Raw genomic sequence first — 20,869 nt, 5'->3', positions numbered from 1 at the left:
CAGGAGCTCAAGACCTGGGTTGTGGCTTGAGGTCCTACTTGTGCTTCTGACGCCTATATAACCTTGGGTCAGTCAGTTTCCTTCCCGGGGCCTCAGTTTGTCCCTCTGTAAAATGAGGCAGCAGATGTGCCTATGTCTGCTTTCATGCTGTAGGTGGCTCTGCCTCCCCACACTCCCTGGCCTTGCAGAGAGCAGCAAGGTGACCCCTGCTCATCTATGTCTTACAGAAAAGTCCTTAGTGGGCAAGGATTTCCTTGGGCGCTTCGCAGATCTGATCCGAAGTGGCCTGTTCCAACTTCATCTGGATTCCAAGGTGTTCCCAGCAGACCCTTCCATCCGCTTCCTCCAGGGAGACCGCTTGGGCACCTCTCCCAGGACACGGTTTGGGTGCTTGGAAGGATTCTACCGAGTGTCGGCCTCCAGCAACGCCAGCGAGGACCTGCTGGGGTGTGGTAGGTCCACATGTCTCCCTGGAATGCTAGTGGGAAGCCTCAGAAGGTTCAGGAAAGGCCACTGGGGAGCTGAGGAGCTGGGGCGTGGAGAACCACTTGTGTATCTAGTTGGTGAACATTGCCAGCCATCTGCTCTGTGGGGCCACCACCATCAGAGGGCAGGCAAAGGAAGAAGCCCACTAGGAACCTCCCCTTCTGCTAGTTCTCAAGCAGCCTGGGCTCTGGGCTCAGGCTGCTCTGCCTGGGTGAAGAAGGCCGCTGTCCACCCTATGTCCTGGTTATAGCTACGTCACTCACCACAATGCTCAAATGGCCACTTGTCAGCCTGCACGTGCACGATGCGGGGAGGTGATGTCTGGTGGGGATTTACTTGGGTTGTCTGTGCTCTTGCTCATGGGAATCTTTGAAGGCATTTTCATGGGAATGCAGCTGCAGGTTCCTTGACTGCAGGCTGTAGTAGTTTCCAGTTACTCCCCCAACAAATCCCCACAGTTGGGGGTCTAATACAGGCAGCTCCTTACCTCAAGTTTTGTGGGTTGGATCCCCTGTGGGCTTTGCTGGCTGGGACGAGGCGTGGGCAGGTCTCCTTCTTCCTGCAGGTCCTGGGGAGTGTGATGGCCTGTGCCTTTTGCAGGTTCTCAAGGTTGGCCATGTTTCTTGGCTAGTGGTTTCCTCTCTTCATTGTCAAAGGCATCAATGTTGCTGCTCTTTTGTCCCCAATCACCTCTCCTTGCAACTTAGGAATTTTAAATTACACATAGTAGGTGATCTAGGCCACTCTGGAGTAGAAGATCAGTCGGTTGGTGACCTCGATTCTATCTGCAACCTTAATTCCCCTCTGTGCTGTAGCCTACCTCGTGCATTACCAGGTCCATTACCAGGTCTTTGGGGGCCACTGTTCTCTCTACTACCAAAGCTTTGAAGGTTTCATGATGAGGAGGCCTCCTCCCCATGGAGTGAGATGGAGAAGCATTTTTATTGAGTTGAAGAAAGAGAGATGTTCTCAGTTATTTTTTCTCCATTATTTATTTCAGTGGCAACACAAAAGCTACAAGGCTTTGAATTATAGGCCAAATTTAAACCCACACTGGATTTGAGATGCCTCTAAATCTCAGCACAGAGAACAGAAACTTCCCATGAACATTTATGAAGGATTTTGCAATGTGTAACATGACTGTGCAAATATTTAACTCTAACAATAGCCCTTGGTGGCAGGTCATCTTCCCTCAAACAGACAAAGAGTCTGAACCTTCATCAATTAGATAAGGCACCTTTAGTGGGCCCTGGGCCCGGGCTGCTCTGCCTGTGCAGAGCAGAGCAGGTCCTGGGAGGCACCTGAGGTGGCCTGATGACTATCAGTGGACAAGTAACCCCAGGTCCTCTGAGACCAGAGCCCTCCTCCCATGTGAAGTGAGGTGGACCATCTTTCCACCTGACTAGCTGGATGGGGCCTCTGCCCAGGGTGGGAGGAACAGGAAACCGGGAGGGAGAGTCCTCCAGAGACACTGCAGCCATGTTTGCAGCCTTTAACATGAAGACTCCTGGGATATACTGTCAGACTCGAGCGTGTGTGTGTGTGTGTGTGTGTGTGCGCGCGCGCGTGCAAAATACACTTAAAATAACCAGGCTGACCAGAAATCTCATCTCGAGATCTCTTCTGGGGATCTAATAGTGATTGGTTCCTGTCAACTGGGAGATGGGAGAGGAATCAACTAGGACGGTTTTGCCTGGGGGGAGAGGCTGGTGTGCCCACTGCAGGGGCTGGGAAGCAGAGTTGGCGTCAGCTGGCAAGGGCTGCAGAGAGCCCTCAGGGGCTGCAGGCTGGTGCCTGGCAAGGGACCCACTGAAGGGTTTTGCCTGGGAGATATTTTCTCTAGAGCAGGAGTCACAACTTTTTTCTGTAAAGGGCCAGATGGCAGATATTTTTTGCTGTGTGGCCCATACCCTTTCTAAATGACTCCACTCAGTCACCACAGGGAGAAAAATGTGAGTGGGTTGCAATGAACCTGGACTTACCAAAGCAGAAGGTGATGTGACTTTAGCTCACAGGATGTTGTCAGACAATATCTGCTCAGGATAAACCTACATTCTGCTTTTTAACTGCTGCGGCCTTGACTCATAGACTGTAAATCACACCATTAGCTACCTCCCCCCAAAACCTAGAAAGGTCTAGAATGGAATTCACAAAAGCCTGTGTTTTCTGTGGTGTCAGTTATAATATCTAATATCCTTTAGTGGGCTTCTAATTCATAAGGCCTTGCTAGCATTCCTCTGTCCAGAGAGTGGGGTGCTATTAATCCCATAGTATGAATGAGGATACCAGTGGTGAGCAGTGGTGGGCACTGCTGGGAAACTGGTCTTCCAGGTCAGATGGACCTGGCCTCAAGTCCTGGCACTAGGCCCCTCTCCTTGTGGGATCTCTGGAGCATCCCTGATCCTCACTGGTCATAATCTGAGAAACAGGGATAAAGTGCCAACCTCATGGGACAGGGGTTTGAGCAGGAGGTGACATAGAGAGAGCACATCTCTCAGCACATAACCAGCTCTCCTCAGCACATAACCAGCTCCTGGCACATAACCAGTGCTTGGCACATAACCAGTGCTTGGCACATAATCAGCTCTCAGCACCTAACTAGCTCCCTGTACATAACCAGCTCCTGGCACCTAACCAGCTCCCGGCACACAACCAGTACTTGGCACATAACCAGCTCTCGGCACATGATCAGCTCCCTGCACATAACCAGCTCCCTGTACATAACCAGATCCTGGCACCTAACCAGCTCCCGGCACACAACCAGTACTTGGCACATAACCAGCTCCCTGCACATAACCAGCTCTCGGCACCTAACCAGCTCCCTGCACATAACCAGCTCCCTGCACATAACCAGCTCTCGGCACATGATCAGCTCAGCCAAGGTTGACTGGCATGGGCAGCATGGAGGCTTAAGCTCAGTTCCCTCCACTTCTTAGTTTTTTGTGCTGTTCTCTGCTTTGCACATCTCCCTTCTCCATGAGGCGTTCATGGGAAGTCCCCCTTCAGATCTTTCTGTCTGTCTTTATTGGCTCTTGTCCTGCTGAAGCGCATCTGTAGCACAGCTGTGAGTGGCTAGGAAGAGCATTGTCCTCTGGAGTTAAAGCAGGTTTCTGGATGTCATCTCAGAGGGGCTCATCTAGATGGCCTTCTGCAAGGGCAGTGACTCAGGGGCCACTGGGAACACCCATTCCCTGAGTCCCTTGGAGAATGCTGCTGTGGGGTGGAGGCCTTGCTTACTGCTCCGCGGGACTCAGTCTTGTGCACCCTTTTGCCTTGAGGACAGCCCGGGGCTTCCCTGGGACTTACCTGCTGGCAGCCTGAACTAAAGAGGATCCCAGAGGAACTGTGGAGAGTTTCCATTTCCATTCTGTATGACAGTGACTGTCACTTAGTCACTGTAGATTCTTATAATAGAACTAGTGTCCAATGAATATTTTTTCTGAAGTGACTTTTCCTTTTCTTCCTTCCTCCCTCCCTCCCACCCTCCCTTCCTCCCTTCCTTCCATCTATCTAAGCTTCTATAATGTAATTATGTACCCAACACCATGTTACTTGCTCCGGGAAGCAAGACTTCCACTTTGAAGGATCTCCCACTCTGGTTGGGGCAGGCCGTGGGCAGACAGTGGGAGTGTCATGTGAAGGGCCCTGCACATCCCATCAGGCACCAGGGAGGCTTGCTGCAGGGGCTAATAGGTGAGGCATTGTGAGGTGAGGAGGATCTGCTACTCTGACAAGAGCAGGTAGGAGGTGGCCTGTGTGCATACCTATGTCGGGGATGCCAACGTGACGAAGAGCATTCCAGAAGTAGAGCTTAGTGCAAAAGCAGGAGTCAGGAGTCATGAAGCAGTGTGACTTTATGGAGACCCTGCACATGGTTCAGACAAATGGGGTTTGTGGGGAAAGGGGCAGGGATGGGGCCGGAGATATAGGCAGATGCTGGGACAGAGAGACTGTGGGCACAGGGAGGGGATCACTGGGATAAATGGAGGAATTTTAAGCCTGAGAGAGACGGGGCTAGGCCTGGCTTGAGTGGGCTTTGTAGGGGATGAAGGACCATGATGCTTCCTCATAGGTATTTTTCTTCAGCAGAAACATGGGGCTGTGAGGAAGGCTGACAGGAAATATAGCTTGGCCCTAAAGCTATGCAGACTTTCGAATGCCCATAGGCTGACCGCTCTTCCCGTGCCAAGGAGGCCACCAAGGCCAAGGAGTTTCTGATGACCTCAACAGAGGGGTGTGGTTGCAGTTGAGTGCCCAGGTGCTGCAGTGGGCTGCAGGGTCTTGAAAGAAGTCAGCTGCTGAGGAGGGGATGGCCATCATCAGCCACTGTCCATCTGACTTACAAGAGAGTTCTTTGTTCAGAGAAGATTCTAGACATCAGGGTGGAGCTAAGCATTGGGAGGAAGGAGCAGGCCTGCTGCTTGAGCAGAGGAAGGCTCGCACACTTGGTCTCAGAGCCAAAGGCGGCTCCCAGCTCTTCTGTGCCTCCCTGTGCCCCAGTCTGGAGGCAGAGCTGCTCTGGTTGGCCAGGAAGCTCCTATTTCCCTTGGCAATGAATCTGGAGGCACTTACTTGAGAGAGTAGTCACAGTTCTGAAGTGTGGAGATGATTGTCAACAACCTGACTCATAGTAAGAACGAAACTCCACTCTCTAAGGGCGGATATTCATTGCTTGGGGCAGACCTGAAAATAGTTCTCAGTTTGCAAGATGTGGCTTGAGTTTCTGGTTTACTCAGTAATGCCAGGAATACACGCAGACCAGAGAGAGCAGTCGCTAAGTAGACAGGGCTCTGTCCCAGCACATCCCACCCTGTTGTGCTGACTTGTGCACCACCAGGAGGTGGTTGAATTGATATATGGAACAGTGGCTTTGGGATGAAGGAATGGGGTTCAGATGGTACCTCTAGCCATCTCCCTGCCTGGTCAGCCTTGACCTTGAACCTCAGTTTTCTAGTCTTGGATGGGATAATGCCTTCCTCATGGGAGGTAACAATCAGCATTTGACACTGCATTTGACGCATTTTAAAATCTCACTTCTCCACTGCACTTGCCAGAAAAGCACACTAGGAAGTCATGCACGAGTGGCCAGAGGCTTGGCTTCTAGCCCATGCCATGGGGATATGATAGCACTCTGTGGAGTGGTGTTGATGTACTTAAAGTTCTGGCAGTGTCGTCCCAGGGTAGGTGTTCCCAAGTGAAATCTTGGGGCAAGATTTCAGCTCCCACCTTTTACTGTATAAAAACTCACTTCTGGAAATTATTTGACAAACTTTTTGAAACAAAACACTGAACCAGGAAAGAAAGCACAAAGCTCCTCTTTCCCTGAGCTGTCAGATTCAGTGAGGCCAAGTTCCTGCACTATTCCAAGAGCAGAGCTTCTTAGACTATAAGTTCTGCTTTCCCAGCCTGTATCATATTAGAGAAGGAAATTGGAAGGGTTGGGAGTGTTAGAGCTCAGTAGTGGGGGGGAGGGATAGTGGCGGGGGATAGTGGGGGGCAGGAAGCACTGAGAGTCTGCAGATTAGCAATGAACATGGGGAAGGGAAGGGAAAGGAGGGGAGTGAGGCAGCTAGGACTGTCACTCTGGGGTCAGGCTTGGGACTTCAGAGTCAATTAGAAGCCCAATAGCCCTGACATCAAGGACCTCCTTCAATGGTGTACACTGGGTCCCCCTTAGCCTCACCATGGTCTCAGGCATGAGAAACGCTGTTAATGACTGACAACAGGGACAGAGGCCAGGAATCAAATGACATGGTACCTCTTGTTGGAGTCACCCCACATAGAGAGGGTGCCCTGTGTGGACAGAGTGGGTGCTGAAGGACTTGCTCAAATGTAAAAATAATTGTCAGTTGTTGAGCATGTGTATCAGTCTGGCATTATTATTATTATTATTATTATTATTATTTGGTTCTAGGGATTGCACTCAGGGGCACTTAACCACTGAACCACCTCTCCAGCCCTTTTTTGTACTTTATTTAGTGACAGGGTCTCACTGTGTTGCTTAGCACCTTGCTCAGTGCTTTGACTTGAGATCCTCTTACCTCAGCCTCCTGAGCTGCTGGGATTACAGGTGTGTGCCACAGCACCTGGCTGAGTCTGGCATTATTAATGCACTCTCATAACATAGTATCAGCAATCCCATCTCAGAGAAGAGAAGACGGACCCTCAGAGAAGCCCACAGTACCTAGGAGAAGTGGGCAGTGGGACTTGACCAGCCCTGACCAGGTAGAGTGGGCAGTGGGACTTGACCAGCCCTGACCAGGTGGAGTGGGCAGGGGGACTTGACCAGTCTGACGGCCCCTGCTGCTCCTCCTCATGGAAGCCTTGGGGTGGGCCCTGTCGCTCACCTTGTGCCCCAGCTTCTTCTCGGGCATTCTTCCTTCCCTTGGCAAACCAGGCTCTGGCTCAGTAGCCAACTCTGACCTTTCCTTTCCGTCCCCTGAACAATCCAGGCTCACCTTTGGATTTTGTACCTGCTGTTCCCTCCACCTGGAATTCCGGTCTCCTAGCTCTTTTCCTGGGCTCCTCTTCATCATTGGGGTCTCCAGTGCCTCCTTGAGGGGCTGCCCTCACCAATGTGTCTCCTCCCTGCTCCATTCCTCCCATACCTGCTGTCCTTGTCTGCCTCCCCCACAGCCCTCGAGTATCCAGCCCTGGAGAGCAGCACCTGACCACATGCTGCCCAGCTGTGCCCTGGACCTTGGAGCCCAGGCACAGAGGTTCTCAGAGGACGTTCACTGAGCAGAAGAGCTCGTGGGCTGGTGGCTGGGTTCTGGGTTCTGACTGTAAAGAAGTGCCTCGTTCTTGACTCACCATTCTGTTTCTTGTTCCCAGTTAAGTGTCCTGAAGGAAGCTATTCTCGGGATGAGCAATGCGTTCCCTGTCCTGTTGGATTCTACCAAGAAAGGGCAGGCAGCTCAGCCTGTGTCCCGTGTCCTGTGGGCAGAATGACCATTGCCCCTGGAGCCTTCAGCCAGATGCACTGTAAGTTCTGTGGCCTGCTCTGGGGAGAGGCCGTGCTGTGCGGCAGCATGCAGCAGAGTGCTTAGCCTGGGCCCTGTGGGCATTTGGGGAGGGCAGTTATTTGCTATGGGGACTGTCCTGTGCATGGCAGGCCGTTCAGTAGCATTACTAGATGCCAGCAGCTCCCTTTCCCCAAGTTGTGACAACCAAACCTGACTCTGGCCATTGCCAAGTACCTCCTGAATAGGTGGGTGGGCAGAATCACCTACCACTGAGAAGCACTGGGTACACAGCAGAGCAACAAGGGCCACCTTTGAATGCCTGATCCCTGCCAGACTCCAGGCCACGTTCCCTGTGCTATCTCACTCAATCCTAGCCTCATCTCTTCCAGGGAAATAGGATTAGCTCAGCTTTGACAGATAAGAGGATGAAAGCTCAGAGAAGTGAAGTCACTGAGCCAGATGTGCTCAGCTCCTGTAGCTAGCCTTTGTTCTGTCTGATTCTGAAACTTCTGGTGTTTGTCAGTCAGCCTTATCAGATCAAGAAGTAGAAGACACTTTCCCCTCCTACCCGTTACCACTGTGCCACACGTATCCCTTCTCCTGTATTTGCCAGGACCGAAAGTGCCTGTGGTCTCCCCACACCCCATGTGATTCCACCTGACCTACCTCCCGGACTGTCACCTGGGGTTGCTGTCTTCCTAGCAGGGACCCATAACTTGCTTAGTTGTATATCTTTTCACGTTAGCCTTAAATTCTACCTTGAGCATTTCTAAAATGACATTTGAATGTGAGACAAACCAGTTTTGCTTACAATGAATAATTTCTAGAACTTTAAAAATAAGTGATCCAGAAGATCAAGTCACTTTCTGAAAGGAGAGCAGTGCTAATAAGACAATTCAGAGAAAATAAAAGTGGGAGCAATTTATAGGTGGGAGTCTGCCACTCCTCCAGAGAAGAGTCCTGCCTGGCTACTGTCCCCGACAGCCAGGTGGCACTCTGTGAACACACTGACCTCAGTACCTGAGGTTTGAGACGACTTGGTGTGCTGTCAGCGTGCCTGCCACAGGGGCACTTTCTTAAGAGGGGATCATTGTCATGTGCTGATTCTTGCTGATGGAGAGAAATGGGAAGTGGAGGAGGAGACTGAGTCTTGCACCATCAGATCTGATTTAATCACCGCTCCCTCCTCCTACTGGCACTGTGACCAAGGTCAGCTCACCTTCCTTCTCTGAATGTCACTCCATCATCTATGACTCGGGGTCAGTGTCTTAATTCAGGCTGCTGTCACAATCCCCAGAGGTTGGGTGACTCCAACAGTGAGCATTGACTGCTGCAGTTCTAGAGTCTGGAGCCTGGGTCTGAGCCGGCTTGACAGGGGGCTTGGTAAGGGTTTCTGTCTGGTCCTGTCCTCCTGCGGCCCTTGCAGGGGGTGTGTGTGCACAGAGGGAAGGAGAGGTCTCCCATCTTCCCCTTTTTGTGAGGACATCAACTCCACCAGAGAGCTCATCCATACCTAATTACAAACCAGAGGGCCCAGCTCCAAATACCATCACAGACAGGATGAGGACTCTTGAGGGGACACAGTGTTTAGTCCCTAGCAAAGCAGAATCCACGTTTGATGAGAACAGTCCCTGTTCCACACCTGCTTTCTAATGGGCTTCAATCACGCGTCTGTGAGGGCTGTGTGGTCAGGACCACTCTCGACATCTTCCTTGAGTGCAGAGTGGACTATAGTGGACTGTTGTCCAGGGTCAAGCTGGGAGTCTCTGTTCAGGTTCTGTGATACCCAATCCCTTCTCCATGGCTCTTCATCTCTATCCTTACCTGTCCTATTGAGTGACCTGCCCTCCATTAGAATCACACTAAAGAGAAGCACAGGACAGGGAGCTGCCGAGTCTCAGATGATGCTCAGCAATTACACTACCGCCCGACTTCTTTTTGGTTAGGATAGTTTTTAGATTCCATTCCTTCTGGACTGCTGAGGTCTGTATTCAGATTCTCCCATGTCTCCTGCCTCAGTGGGCCCAGCAGACCATGTTTGAGGTTCTATTGATAATCAAGAAGCTCCTCATTTGTTTGTTTATTGATGTATTAACTCACAGTTAGCATGTATGATGTGCAAAATAATCTATTTAAAAAATAACCTTTGTAACCTCTCCTCCTCTGAAAAGACATTACCAATCAGTGTTTAATAATATAACTTGAAGTCTCAAGATATAAAAGCTCAGATATTATCAAGCCCCAGAATGCCATAGGAAGTGACTTTTCTCCTACTTTCCAACCATGGAGAAACACATCGAGGAGTTCTCTTTCTATACAATTCATCACAGGTTTCCTGAGCACCTGCTGTTTGTCAGTCATATACTGGGTAAGCATAGCAGATAACATCCGGGTCCCAGGAGTGTAGATTCTGATAGGGAAGGGGAGCGTGTGAATAGATGAGAGTCCCGGTGTGGTTTTTAGGTGAGGTAGGTATTCGGTAGATGCTATTCCTGCAGCTTTGCTGGGTCTTAGACCGCTGAGGGGTGGGGATGAGCGAGGTGGGCAGCTGGAGGAAAGACTTCTGGGAGGAGCGTCAGCTGGAGCCCAGAGATTGAAGTATTCATCCGTGGATTTGACTCAGATGCCTGATCTGGGGGGAGCTTGTATCACATGTTGGACGTTGATCAAAGCACTGGGGCACGTGTTGAGCAAAAGCAGATCCAGCCCCGGCTCATGGCCTCTATCAAATGGGAGGCCAGAAGTCACCAGCCATTCCTATCAAGAGGAGTTCAGTGATAAGCAGAGGAGCAGGTCCCCAGGAAAATGGTTGAACCAGACTTAGCTGGCTTCTGGAGGTGCCTTGGTCTATTTGGGCTGCTATAACAAGACATCATAGACCTGGAGTTTATAGACAATAATATAGTTCCTCGTGGTCCAAGATGAAGGCAGATTCAGTGTCAGATGAAGTCTTCATAGACAGTGTCTTCTCTTAGTGCTGTCACAGGCAGAGGGGGCAAACAAGCTCCCTTGGGCCTCTTATGTAAGGGCACTAATCCCATTCACAAGGAGTCCACCCTCATGACCTAGTCACCTCTCCAAGCCCCACTTGCTAATACCATCACACTGGAATTAGATTTCAATGTTCATAGACATTTAGATCCTAGTAAGAGGGCTTTTTTAAGAAAATGAGGATTGAGGTGTATTAGTCTGATTTTTGTTACTATAATGAAATACCTGAGATAGGCTAATGTTATAAAGAAAAGAGGTTTATTTTGGTTCATAGTTGTGGAGGTGCAAAGAATTGAGGCTGCCTCTGATGGTGGCCTTGCTTGCTAAGTCCCAGGGTGATGCATTGCCTCACATGAAAAGAGACAGGTTGCTTATGTGACTATGTCTCTTCTGGTTTCTCTCCCTCTCCTTGCAAAGCTGCTGCAGTCTGGCTGGGCACAATTCACGAGCCACTTATCAAGCAGAAACGAACTTTATTTTTAGAACACATGCCACACCACACGAGCTCTTCAGGAATTCCCTCAGAGCCCAACTGCCACCACCGGCTTCCCACAAGCCTCTCAACCCCCTCACTCCTCCTGCTCTTGAGGCCGATTGGCTGGGTCGCATGGGCAGAGCCAAAAAAAGTCCCCCAATGAGCAGCTCCGTGGTCTGAAAGGGCAGGGAAACAGCCCAATGAGCATCACCGCAGAGGAGCCAATCAGCTGGCAGCTAGAAGTTTGCTGGCAGCTGGAAGTTTGCTGGGGCCCCTTCGGCTGTGGCTCTCAACACAAAGCCACCAGGATTTCAGCAGTGGCCTAACTATAATTACCTTATTCAATCCTATTCACTCCCAAGGTCCTACCTCTAAACACCACAGTCAGATTAAGATCCCCTCTCGATTCCTCACCCTGGGGTTCAACTTCAGTCTGTGTTTGGGGAGACCAACCATAGTGGAGCCACAGCCTGAAGTGGGAGCTGTGAGTGCGAGGGGCTGCACAGGGAAGAGACAGCAGGGCCCGTGCTCAAAGCTGTGCCTGAGCAAAGGGGAGCAGGGGTGGGTGTGGTCAGGACACGGAGGGAGCAGACGGAGTGCCGGTGTCTGCAGGGCTCGGGATAGGAGGTCCTTGGGGATCTGAAGAGGGGACCTGGTGTCATCCTTGGGTGAGGGTGGGGACACTGGAGAGCCTGCAGCCTGAACGTCTGAGTCACACACAAGCCTTGGTCATCTGGTCCGTGGCCTGGGGCCTGGGAATGGGAGGAGAGGGCCCAGACACCCACCATTGACTGCTGTGCCCACTGCTCCTTCCAGGTGTCACTGACTGTCAGAAGAATGAGGCGGACCTGCAGTGTGACCAGGACGGCCAGTACCGAGCCAGCCAGAAGGACAGGGGCAGTGGGAAGGCCTTCTGTGTGGACAGTGAGGGGCAGCGGCTGCCGTGGTCGGAGACGGAGGCCCCACTGTCAGACTCTCAGTGTCTGGGTAGGTACTGCCGCTCAGTATGCCCGGTGGCTGGAGAGGGGTCTCGGGGCACTGAAGAAGGGAGAGATGCAGGACATGCATTTGTCTCTGACTTTCTATTGAAAAATTTTAACCAGCACAATAGTTGGAAGAACAGTAGGGTGAACAAATGCCCCACACCCAGATCCCAAAACTGTTGATATTCTGGTCTCTCTCTTTGTGAATCCCCTGAAATGTAACTTTCTGCATCCTGGGACCTCACCCTAGACTCGTCAGCACCTACAGAGCTGGATTTTGATACAATGCTGCTTGCCGAGGCGCTGTGTCTTGTAGGCAGCCGTCTCCCTGAGTCTGGTAGCATTTCTCCCTCAGTCAGATTTTGTGGAAAAAGTGGGCCAATTCTTGTGAGTAACTTTCTTGCTGGTTGACCCAGACAATTTGTTCAACCTCTGATCCTCAGTGTCCCATTGGCCCCGTATCTGTTTCCTGAGGCATTGTGAGGGTCAGTATAATCCTATACTGTCAACAAATACTCCTTGAGCACTTCCAAGAGTCAGGTAGTGTTCCTCAATGAGATAATAGTGGGAAGGCCTGAGTGAACACACAGAACACCCCTCAGTACACGGTGAGATGGGAGTCTGCAGCAGGAGGGAGGAGTGTGGCCGCTGGGCCAGGTTTAACCCCAGTGGTGCCCTCTGCAGGCTCTGTGGTCTTCGGCACCCTCCTACCCTGGATGGTGTCTTGGTGTGTGCCGCGGGGACATGCAGGCCCACTTGGTAGGAGTGCTCAGTGCATTAGCACCAACAGGCCCGTCAGAGGTGCTGGCCAGGAGGCTCAGGGCAGGGATGCCGGTTTCTCTCTCTTGACAAGGAGGTGCCTTTCCTATCCTTAGGACTCAGACCCCTCCCAAAGCCACCTCCCTCCACCTAACCCTGTGGCTTAGCTTCCCTTGCTGCAGGCCTGCCCCTCCAGGTCCCCGAGGGAGGGGATCCTGGCAGTGGGCCTCCTAGGCAGCAGGGATCTGTGCTCATCACATTTACCCTCTTGGTAATTCTGAGGGGCAGGTGGTGTCGTCACCAATACTTTAGCCAAGGAAACTGAGGCGAGGAGTGTTGAAGTGCCTGTCCCCAGGCCCTAGTTAGGCTGCGACTGGTCCAGAGACGCACTGGTGTGTCTGACGCCCGGACCCTTCTTCCACTGTACCAGCCTGGCCTTCTCCTAGGCGGATCTGCTTCCTCCTCCAAACTCACATGCACCCTCACGTTCACACGCATGTTCACACACGTGCACGCACACACACATGTGTGCAGAGCCTCCTGTCCTCTAGGGAGGCATAGGGCTAGTGATGAAGTATCAGAGAAAATCCAAGGGAGAAATGATTACTTTCTAAGGTCAGATCATTCCCCTTTTTAACCAAAGAGCTGACAAATCACAAGGATGTTTTTCCTGTGCCTGTCGCTATGGATGAATTACAAAGCCAACCAAAGTCTTATTGAGGTTTTCTCATGTCTGTCCTCCCGCGCAGGGTGGCCCCCTGTGCAGTCGGGCTGAGGATGCTTGAAGAGTATTTAGGCGGCTGCACAGATGGAGCAGGTGTCCCCTGCCTGCCTGGCCGGATGCTTGCTGGCCATTCTGGGACTGTGGCCCCACGCTCCCATCTCCTTGCAATGACAACCCTCAGAGCTGAGCTGGTGTGTAGGCTGTCCAGGGCTTGCTCTGCCAGTGTTCAGGCCAGCAAGGGCACTTTCCTCAGCAGCACCGGAGTGTCCCCAAGCCACAGCTGTGCTGCCGCAGCTGAGAGGATGTCTCCTGGGGCACTGGCTCCCAGCAGCCTCTGCTCCTCTTGGGCTTCTTATGCAAAGCTCTGAGTTAAGCTTCCCTTCCAGGGACTTCACTTTAATAAGCTGGCCCATGCCACTGCCATCCTGTGTCTTCTCAGAGTCCTAACTTGCCTGAGAGGAACACTTTTTGTTCGGGGGCGGGGGGACTGCACGGTCACACTTGAGGTGTGAAGTCTTCAGGAAATTCAGAGGACTTGAAGGTCAGCTACTGACCTCTGTCCCTGCTGCCAGTTCAACCATTTTGCTATGGTGGTTCCAGCATGGTCATTTTAACAGGCAGTTCACTTATGCCGTGTCCCTTAAGGTCCTTCTGTGTGGCTCTCGGGGTGAGGGAAACATGCAGTATCACAGCTGCTTCTCTGGACTCCAGCCTTGTGGGCAGTAGGTGTGCTCCTTTGGAACTGGAACAAATCTCACCCTTGTTCCATTCCCAAGCAATGGGCACTGGGTGACAGAATGAATGGATTGTCCATTTATCTGGGCTGCTTCTGACTATGTCTAAAGGCCTCCAGGGAAGGAGAATGTCCCATTCCTTGTATTCCTGTGGCCAGTTTCACAAGCCCTGACACTTGGGCAGGGTGTCCTTGCAGGGATCAAAGGGACCTGGCATTGACCAAGTTGTGACTATTGACCAGTCCTTCTGTGCTGTTTTACTTGATTCTCACCAGCAGGAAACTGGGTCTGTCAGAGGTTGGGATATGATCTGGACACAGCTGGTGAGGAGCAGGTCCCAGGACCCATGGGAGGGAAATATTTGAGGTTTATCTTCACAGTTTAACTTTGGATCCAGTTTCCCAATCAGTTCGTTGTTGACTCATGCTAAAGATTTTCTGTCCCACTTCTTATGCCCAAATGGAGGAATTGTACCACCGAGTTTCTCCTCTGGCTTCCTGGTGTTGTGAGCATGCTCTCAGCCTTTCAGCTCTTCATGAAGCCATTCATGCGTGCATCCACCCATTCCATAAACATGAAACCAGTGACTCTGTCACCGTGCTAACTACTAAAATATGACCAGAACATTCTCCATGTCCTGAAGAAGACAGGCACATAAGTAGACCTGCTTTGCTATGTGAGAATCAAATGAACTGTGCTTCAGAGCTGACCCAGTGCTGTCTCCAAGATATTTGTAACTATCTGCTAAGTTGAACTCTGACACTGGGAAAGCCCGGCAGCAGAACATGTGACCCTGCAGCTCACTCAGGATCCCTCTGGCCCCTTGGTTCATGGCTTGCTCCTGCTGTTTGGCCATGAGCTTCCTCACTGAGCACTGAGTTAATGTGTCCCGTGAAGCTCTCCATCCTCGTGTCCCTTTCTGAGCACCAGCAGCCTCTAGGTGCAGGCCTAAATTGGCTGCATCTTAGCAGAATCGAAATGTAAGGAGCTGTCAAACTTTGTTTCATTTCCTGGACTGTCTGAGCACCAGGTCTACGCCAACCTAGACTTAGGGACACTGTGCTGAGTCTAGCATGGCATTTGCTCCATTTCAGGGACCAAAGAATGTAAAAATGAAAAAGAGGAGGAGCTGAGAAGGGCAGCAGAGAGGCGGAGCAGCACCTGGGTGATGGTGTGGAAGGCCCTCTTTGTAAACTGTGAACACGCTCCTAGATCAGAATTTTTGAAGGCTTAAGCATGTCACTCCTATATTAATGCTTTCTTCTCCTAACCCATCCAAGCTGAAGGAAGATTTCTTTGGATGGGCTAGAGGTATCTCCTAACTGGATTTTCTACTTCTTCATCAAACACACTTGCATGCATTGACTTGGTACAGACCCATCGAGACATCAGTCTCATTTATATGGCAATGGTGTGTATGATAACAAGTGCTTACATACATGTTTATAATTATGTCTGCAAAGAACTGAGACGCATGTGCTTTGGGACTCACAAGTAAGTCTTGATTTTGATAGGTGCCTGCAAAATATTGACTCACTTGGGCATTTGTGGCTCAAGATGAATCTTATTCCTTGAGAGTTACCCTGCTTGCTTTTTTGTTTGATGAGGAATGTGTTCCAAGACATATAGCCTTAAAAAATTATATTTCTTCTTCCTTGCTTGACTCATTCCACAAGCATGTGGCTGTGTCATTCCTGCCAAATGTAAGTCAAGTATGCCGATGGTCACTAGACAAACAGATGCGAATATACCAGTTAAACAAGTACTGCCTTAAAAATGACTAAGTCACATGGCATCTCCAAATTTACATGAACCCATATGCACATGTCTGGTTTGTCTTTTCAAAAATAACTTACCTCATTTCAGAAAGAATTGAAGTTGTTTAGTAAAAAGAAAGTTTTCAATAGAATAATGATATAATTAGTCCTCAAAGACAGGGCAGGGAAATATAAGTTTAGATAGAAAAAAAATTACTAACAGCAAAAAAGTGAGTTGAAAGGCCTAACATGATATGAAATTTCTCCTTAATTCCTGATAATGAGATAGATAAAGAGAGACATAAGCTACAACTCTTAGAATTAGGTAGAAGGCAGCATGCTGGAGCTACCTAATAACAAAATTGCTCTGCTTGGGACATTGTGTGACAAGGGGTGTAGATGGGCAGTGACTTCTTCAATGCCCTCGTTGGCTAGCGTGACTTGACTTGCTGGCTTAAACACTCATGTGCAGATCCCCCACACCCTACAGGGGTAGAATTCATAAGTCTACTTTATTTTCAGTGATTCGGAAATTTGAGAAGGTTCCAGATTCGAAGGTGATCTTTAATACCAATGCTCCTGTGATGGTCAAGTCCAAAGTTCCTGGTTCTGAACCCTCAGTGATGCAGTGCTTGGCAGGTAAGGGGAGACGGGGAGAGAGGCACGGGGTGAATGGTGTAGCAATATGCTCTGCTGATGTTGGCAAGACAAACCAGAGCAAAGCAGTACTAGAATGAGAAGATACAACTGACCAAAACCATTAAGAGCCAACTGGCTTCTACTAACTAGAATTATCTACTGACTGCCAAGAGTTATTCTTAACTTAGGGAACAGAAATAAGTGAACTTTGTTAATTATAGAGCTACTTGTCCAGGTTGGGACATGTATCTGTCTCTGGAGAGTTAGAGAGTTAGTAACACCACTTACAGTTTATTGACCTTGCATCTTTCCAAGGATGACCTCCTAATCCTGTTCTCACACATAAAGGAACCATTACATCCCTAGAAAGAGAGGAGAAAAACAGGCACTGGGAGCAGAAGTGACTTGCTTGTCATACAGAGTTAGCAAGTGACAGAACCTACATCCCAGCCCGGGAGCTGAAAGCCTGCCATCAGCCATGGCCTTTCCCCCTTGCGGGATCGCACCTAGTTTAGTTGTTGAATACTTAACTCCCTGATAGGACTCTGTTTAGGATATTTGCTCTGCTATGATAAGCACAATCTACTGTTGGTATCACAGACAAGCACAAAGCATGAAATAGAAGCTGAAAAAATTGTTTGTGGAATGAGTGGTGTTTATAGGGCCTGGAGGGACACCACATGCTGGTTGTGGTGTTTGTAGGGACAGGAGGGCAGAGCCAAGAGGAAAGCAGTAGACGGCAGGCACTGGCACTGACTGTGTGAGCTGGCTGGCCAAGCAGTCTTGTCCTGAGCAGGGGCATCGTGCACATGGCAGTGCTGACACGCTGTGACTCGGCTAGAATGAGCAGCAAAGCAGTGGCTGGGAGGAGAGAGGATGCGGAATCGTGTGCATCAAGACAGGCAGAGGGGAAGGGTCTGCCTGTCAGTGCAGGAGATGGTCTATCCCGCCAGCCAGGCTCAGGTGCTAGAACGTGCCAACACAAGCAGGCCCCAATCTGAGCAGGATGACCGTGTCAGGAAGGTCTAGAAGACAGTGTTCCACCAGACTCAAGAGAGCAGGCAGCCCAAGACGGGTGGGGGTCCAGGTGCCCAGCCTGGCGTAGTCTTCCTGGCTGCCATAGTGAGGCACCACAGACTGGAGCCCTTAAATGACCAAACTGATTTTCTCACAGTTGTGAAGATCAGAACTGAGAGCAAGATCTTGCTCTCGGTTTCTCCTTGGCCCTTATCCTCTCGGTGTCTTTACATGGCTTTCCCTCTGCCTGTGTCCGGGTCCCAGTGTCCTTTCCTTGTAAGGACACTGGTCATATTGAATTAGGCCACCCTAATGATCTCATTTTGCACTTAATTACCTCTTGAAGAACTTATCCCTAAATATAGTCACATTCTAGGGTTGGCACGTCAACATTTGAATGTGGGAGGGGGATGGGTGGATCCCATACCAAGCATCAAGAAGATTCTATGGAAGGTCAAAGGGCCATCCAAGAGGAAGGAAGCAGGTATGGTAACAGTGCTGTGCTGGGTGGATGCTAGGTTGGTGTGAGAACCGGAGCTGGGAAGAAGGCCAAGGACCCTGGAGAGCTGCAGCCTGATAGGGAGTAGGAGGGGTGGCCTGGCAAGACACCAGGTGACATGTACTCAACCAGCCACAGCAGAGTGCTGATGGTTATAGTACCGACTAGGCTCTTCCTGCTGTCTTGAGCCACCTTGTCCTGGGCCTGAGGCCAGAAACTGCGTGCAGTGAGGATCAAGGTCACTCAGTTGAAAGAAGAGCTAGGCCAGGGGCAGATGGGCCAGGGTGAGGTACTGTCTTTGGGTTCTGAGTGGGCCAGGTGGCCTGTGGGTATAAAGACACCTTGTGCTTCTTAGAGCCTGGTTCATGAGGACAAGGTAGCTATACCACCCTGGGCAGGACAGAAAGCCCAGGAAATCCACCTTCACACCCGAGGCTTGGCAGTGGGGCCAGAGCTTGTGAGCTGTCCTGCTGGTGAGTAGAATAGCACCCCAGACTCCAGCTAGTGCTGTGCCTTGCCTTGAGACAGCAGGAGGACAGCATGGTGGGGAGGAGCAGGGCATAGATGCAGGGTCCCTGGAATGCCACCCACCACCGCCAGCCATGTGCCCTGCTGAGCATTGGCCTTTGTCCCACATCTCTACAATTAGCTCTTACCAATGCTGGCACCCGTGTGAATAATACGCGGGAAAGTGCCTGGTGATGACACACTCATTTGTAAGTTGCTTTTTTGACAGTTAACTGATTTTTTTTTCCCTAAAGCCTCTTATCCCTGATAAATCATTAGTTGCTATCATTATTCATGCATTTTACACAGTTGAATATGGCTCAAGTTTAAAGAACAATTTTAACTCCATTTATCCACTTACTTAACAAACTTTAGAACCTTCTATGTGCTGGGCAGCATGCTTCATACCTGTGACACAAGGTGAACAAAAGCAGCCAGTTGTCCCTGTCCTCATCAGTCACAGGGCCTCCTGTGACAGGAAGGCACTTGCTGAGAGCAGGTGGCCACACTGCACCATCAAATCCCCCGAGAGCCACCAGCCCTCAAAGCATAGCCCTGGATGTGGCTGTGACCTCAGTGGACACCTGGGCACGGGTCCTCAAGGGGGAATGGCAACTGGAGTGTCAGGAGCTTCCTGTAGGCATGTGCAGTCGAGTAACTGGGATATGAAGTCTGGCTCTACGCCTGGCAGATTTGTGATCTGGGTTGAGGACCTGAACTTAACTGGTTATGGGCAGGGTTGGTGACTTGGTCTCCCAGGGAGCACCAGCAGGCACGTGAGTGCTGCGTCTGCAGCAAGTGCCTCTTGCGATGTGCATTTGGCTGTGGGGGTACGTGTGTTTGGGTGCGCACTGGGTATGGTGTGCGGTCTGCGTATTTGGGAAGTGTGCTGGGGTGTTCTGTGTGTCTTTGGGCACATGTAGCAGGGGGAGGCTCGACATCTCCTGAGAGCAGGCGGTGACTGGCTGTGTACTTGCAGATTGTGCGGAGGACCTGGCCTGTAGCTTCCTCGCAGTGCTTACAGTGGGGTCAGAGGTCTCCTGTGATTTCTATGGTTGGACAAGTGACAACTTTGCCTGCACAACTTCTGGTCAGGTGAGGAATGACAACTGCAGGGTGATAACGCTCCTTGACTGTCTTGGGTCACATGTGCTCTGATGTCAGTCTGAGGGCCCTCAGGTGATGGGAAGGGAGTGTTGGCAGCTGCTCCTGTGTTGCTTCTGTTCCTAAAGCCCTGATTGTGGGACATTGAAGCGTAGGCATAAGGCTGACTTAGGGTGAAGAGGTGTAAGGAGCAATGTCATTTCCTCAAGGGTCAGAAGATGCCCCCGCCAGGGCCATATACTCCCTGCTGCCCACCAGGTGGATGGGTCATCGTGCAAAGCCCCAAGTCCCTGGATGCCAGCAGTCCTTCCTATTGCAGAAGTAAACATGATTACAGTTTGAAAGTTTAAGAAGCTAAATATTCATTAGAACCACATGAAATTGCTATTTCTTTAAATCAAAGCTGGTAGAAAATTAGAAATGTTACATGGTACCCTCAAATTAGGATAGAAAGGTATCCAGTAAAAAGCAATAGACCCCTGCCCTAATTTCCTCTCTTGTAAGCCCATGTGAATCTATTTTGCTTTCTAGTTTCTTACAAATTCTTCCAGAAAATGTCTACATATTTTAAAGAATGTATTTATTCATTTATATGCTCATATTTTATAATTTTTTTTACTTTGATTTTCTCACTAGATTTATCTTTCTGCATTTAAAAAATTAATCTTCCTCTTTTGAGGGGCAGCATACCAACTCACCCTGGATGTACATTCTCTATTTCACATGCCCCTAGTTCAGGACATGTAGATTGGTGGCAGTTTTGCAACATCACAAACACTGGTGCATTACCTGCCCTGTGCCCCTGTGTTAGAATATGAGAATATATGTATAGGTTTCATCCTGGAAGGAGCATGGAGCTGGCCCCTGGGTTTTTGGGCCTTGAGCAGGGGTTTTCAAGTATGAGACAAAGAGAGGAGACAGGGAGAGACATAGGTTTAAATCCCAGCTCCATTTATTGCTTGCTGCCACTTAGTCCCTTGGTACCTCAGGTTCCTCATAGAATCTTGGATGGTAGTGTCCCCGTGACAGAACCATTGTGAGGACTGAACTAGGTCTCACGTAGAAGGTTTCTGCTGCAGAAGAAGCCCTTGGGGACCATTATTGTGATTGTCACCATTGCTGTTAATGTTATTGCCCCTATCAGGTCAGCAGGAAGTTCATGCTGACTTTAATGAGGTTCCTCTGCAGGGCCCTGTGTTCCTAGTGTGCTCCTAAGGCATGTGGGGGCT

At 50.3% G+C, this 20,869-nt stretch overlaps 1 protein-coding gene across 1 annotated transcript in view; it reads left to right on the top strand.

The window, feature by feature from the left end:
* Tg (thyroglobulin) overlaps nt 1–20,869 on the top strand; it is a 213,923-nt gene that overhangs the window by 41,393 nt on the left and 151,661 nt on the right. Inside the window, exons 20-24 of the mRNA XM_027950368.3 lie at nt 228–452; nt 7,321–7,470; nt 11,734–11,904; nt 16,397–16,513; nt 19,516–19,631. Coding sequence (XP_027806169.2) covers nt 228–452; nt 7,321–7,470; nt 11,734–11,904; nt 16,397–16,513; nt 19,516–19,631 — 779 coding nt within the window. The remainder of the gene's footprint in view (nt 1–227; nt 453–7,320; nt 7,471–11,733; nt 11,905–16,396; nt 16,514–19,515; nt 19,632–20,869) is intronic.

The sequence above is a fragment of the Marmota flaviventris genome, chromosome 15 (genome assembly GCF_047511675.1).
Source record: "Marmota flaviventris isolate mMarFla1 chromosome 15, mMarFla1.hap1, whole genome shotgun sequence".
Taxonomy (NCBI): domain Eukaryota; kingdom Metazoa; phylum Chordata; class Mammalia; order Rodentia; family Sciuridae; genus Marmota; species Marmota flaviventris.
Note: the sequence above shows the minus strand (reverse complement) of the source record. Positions and strands in the feature narration are given on the sequence as shown.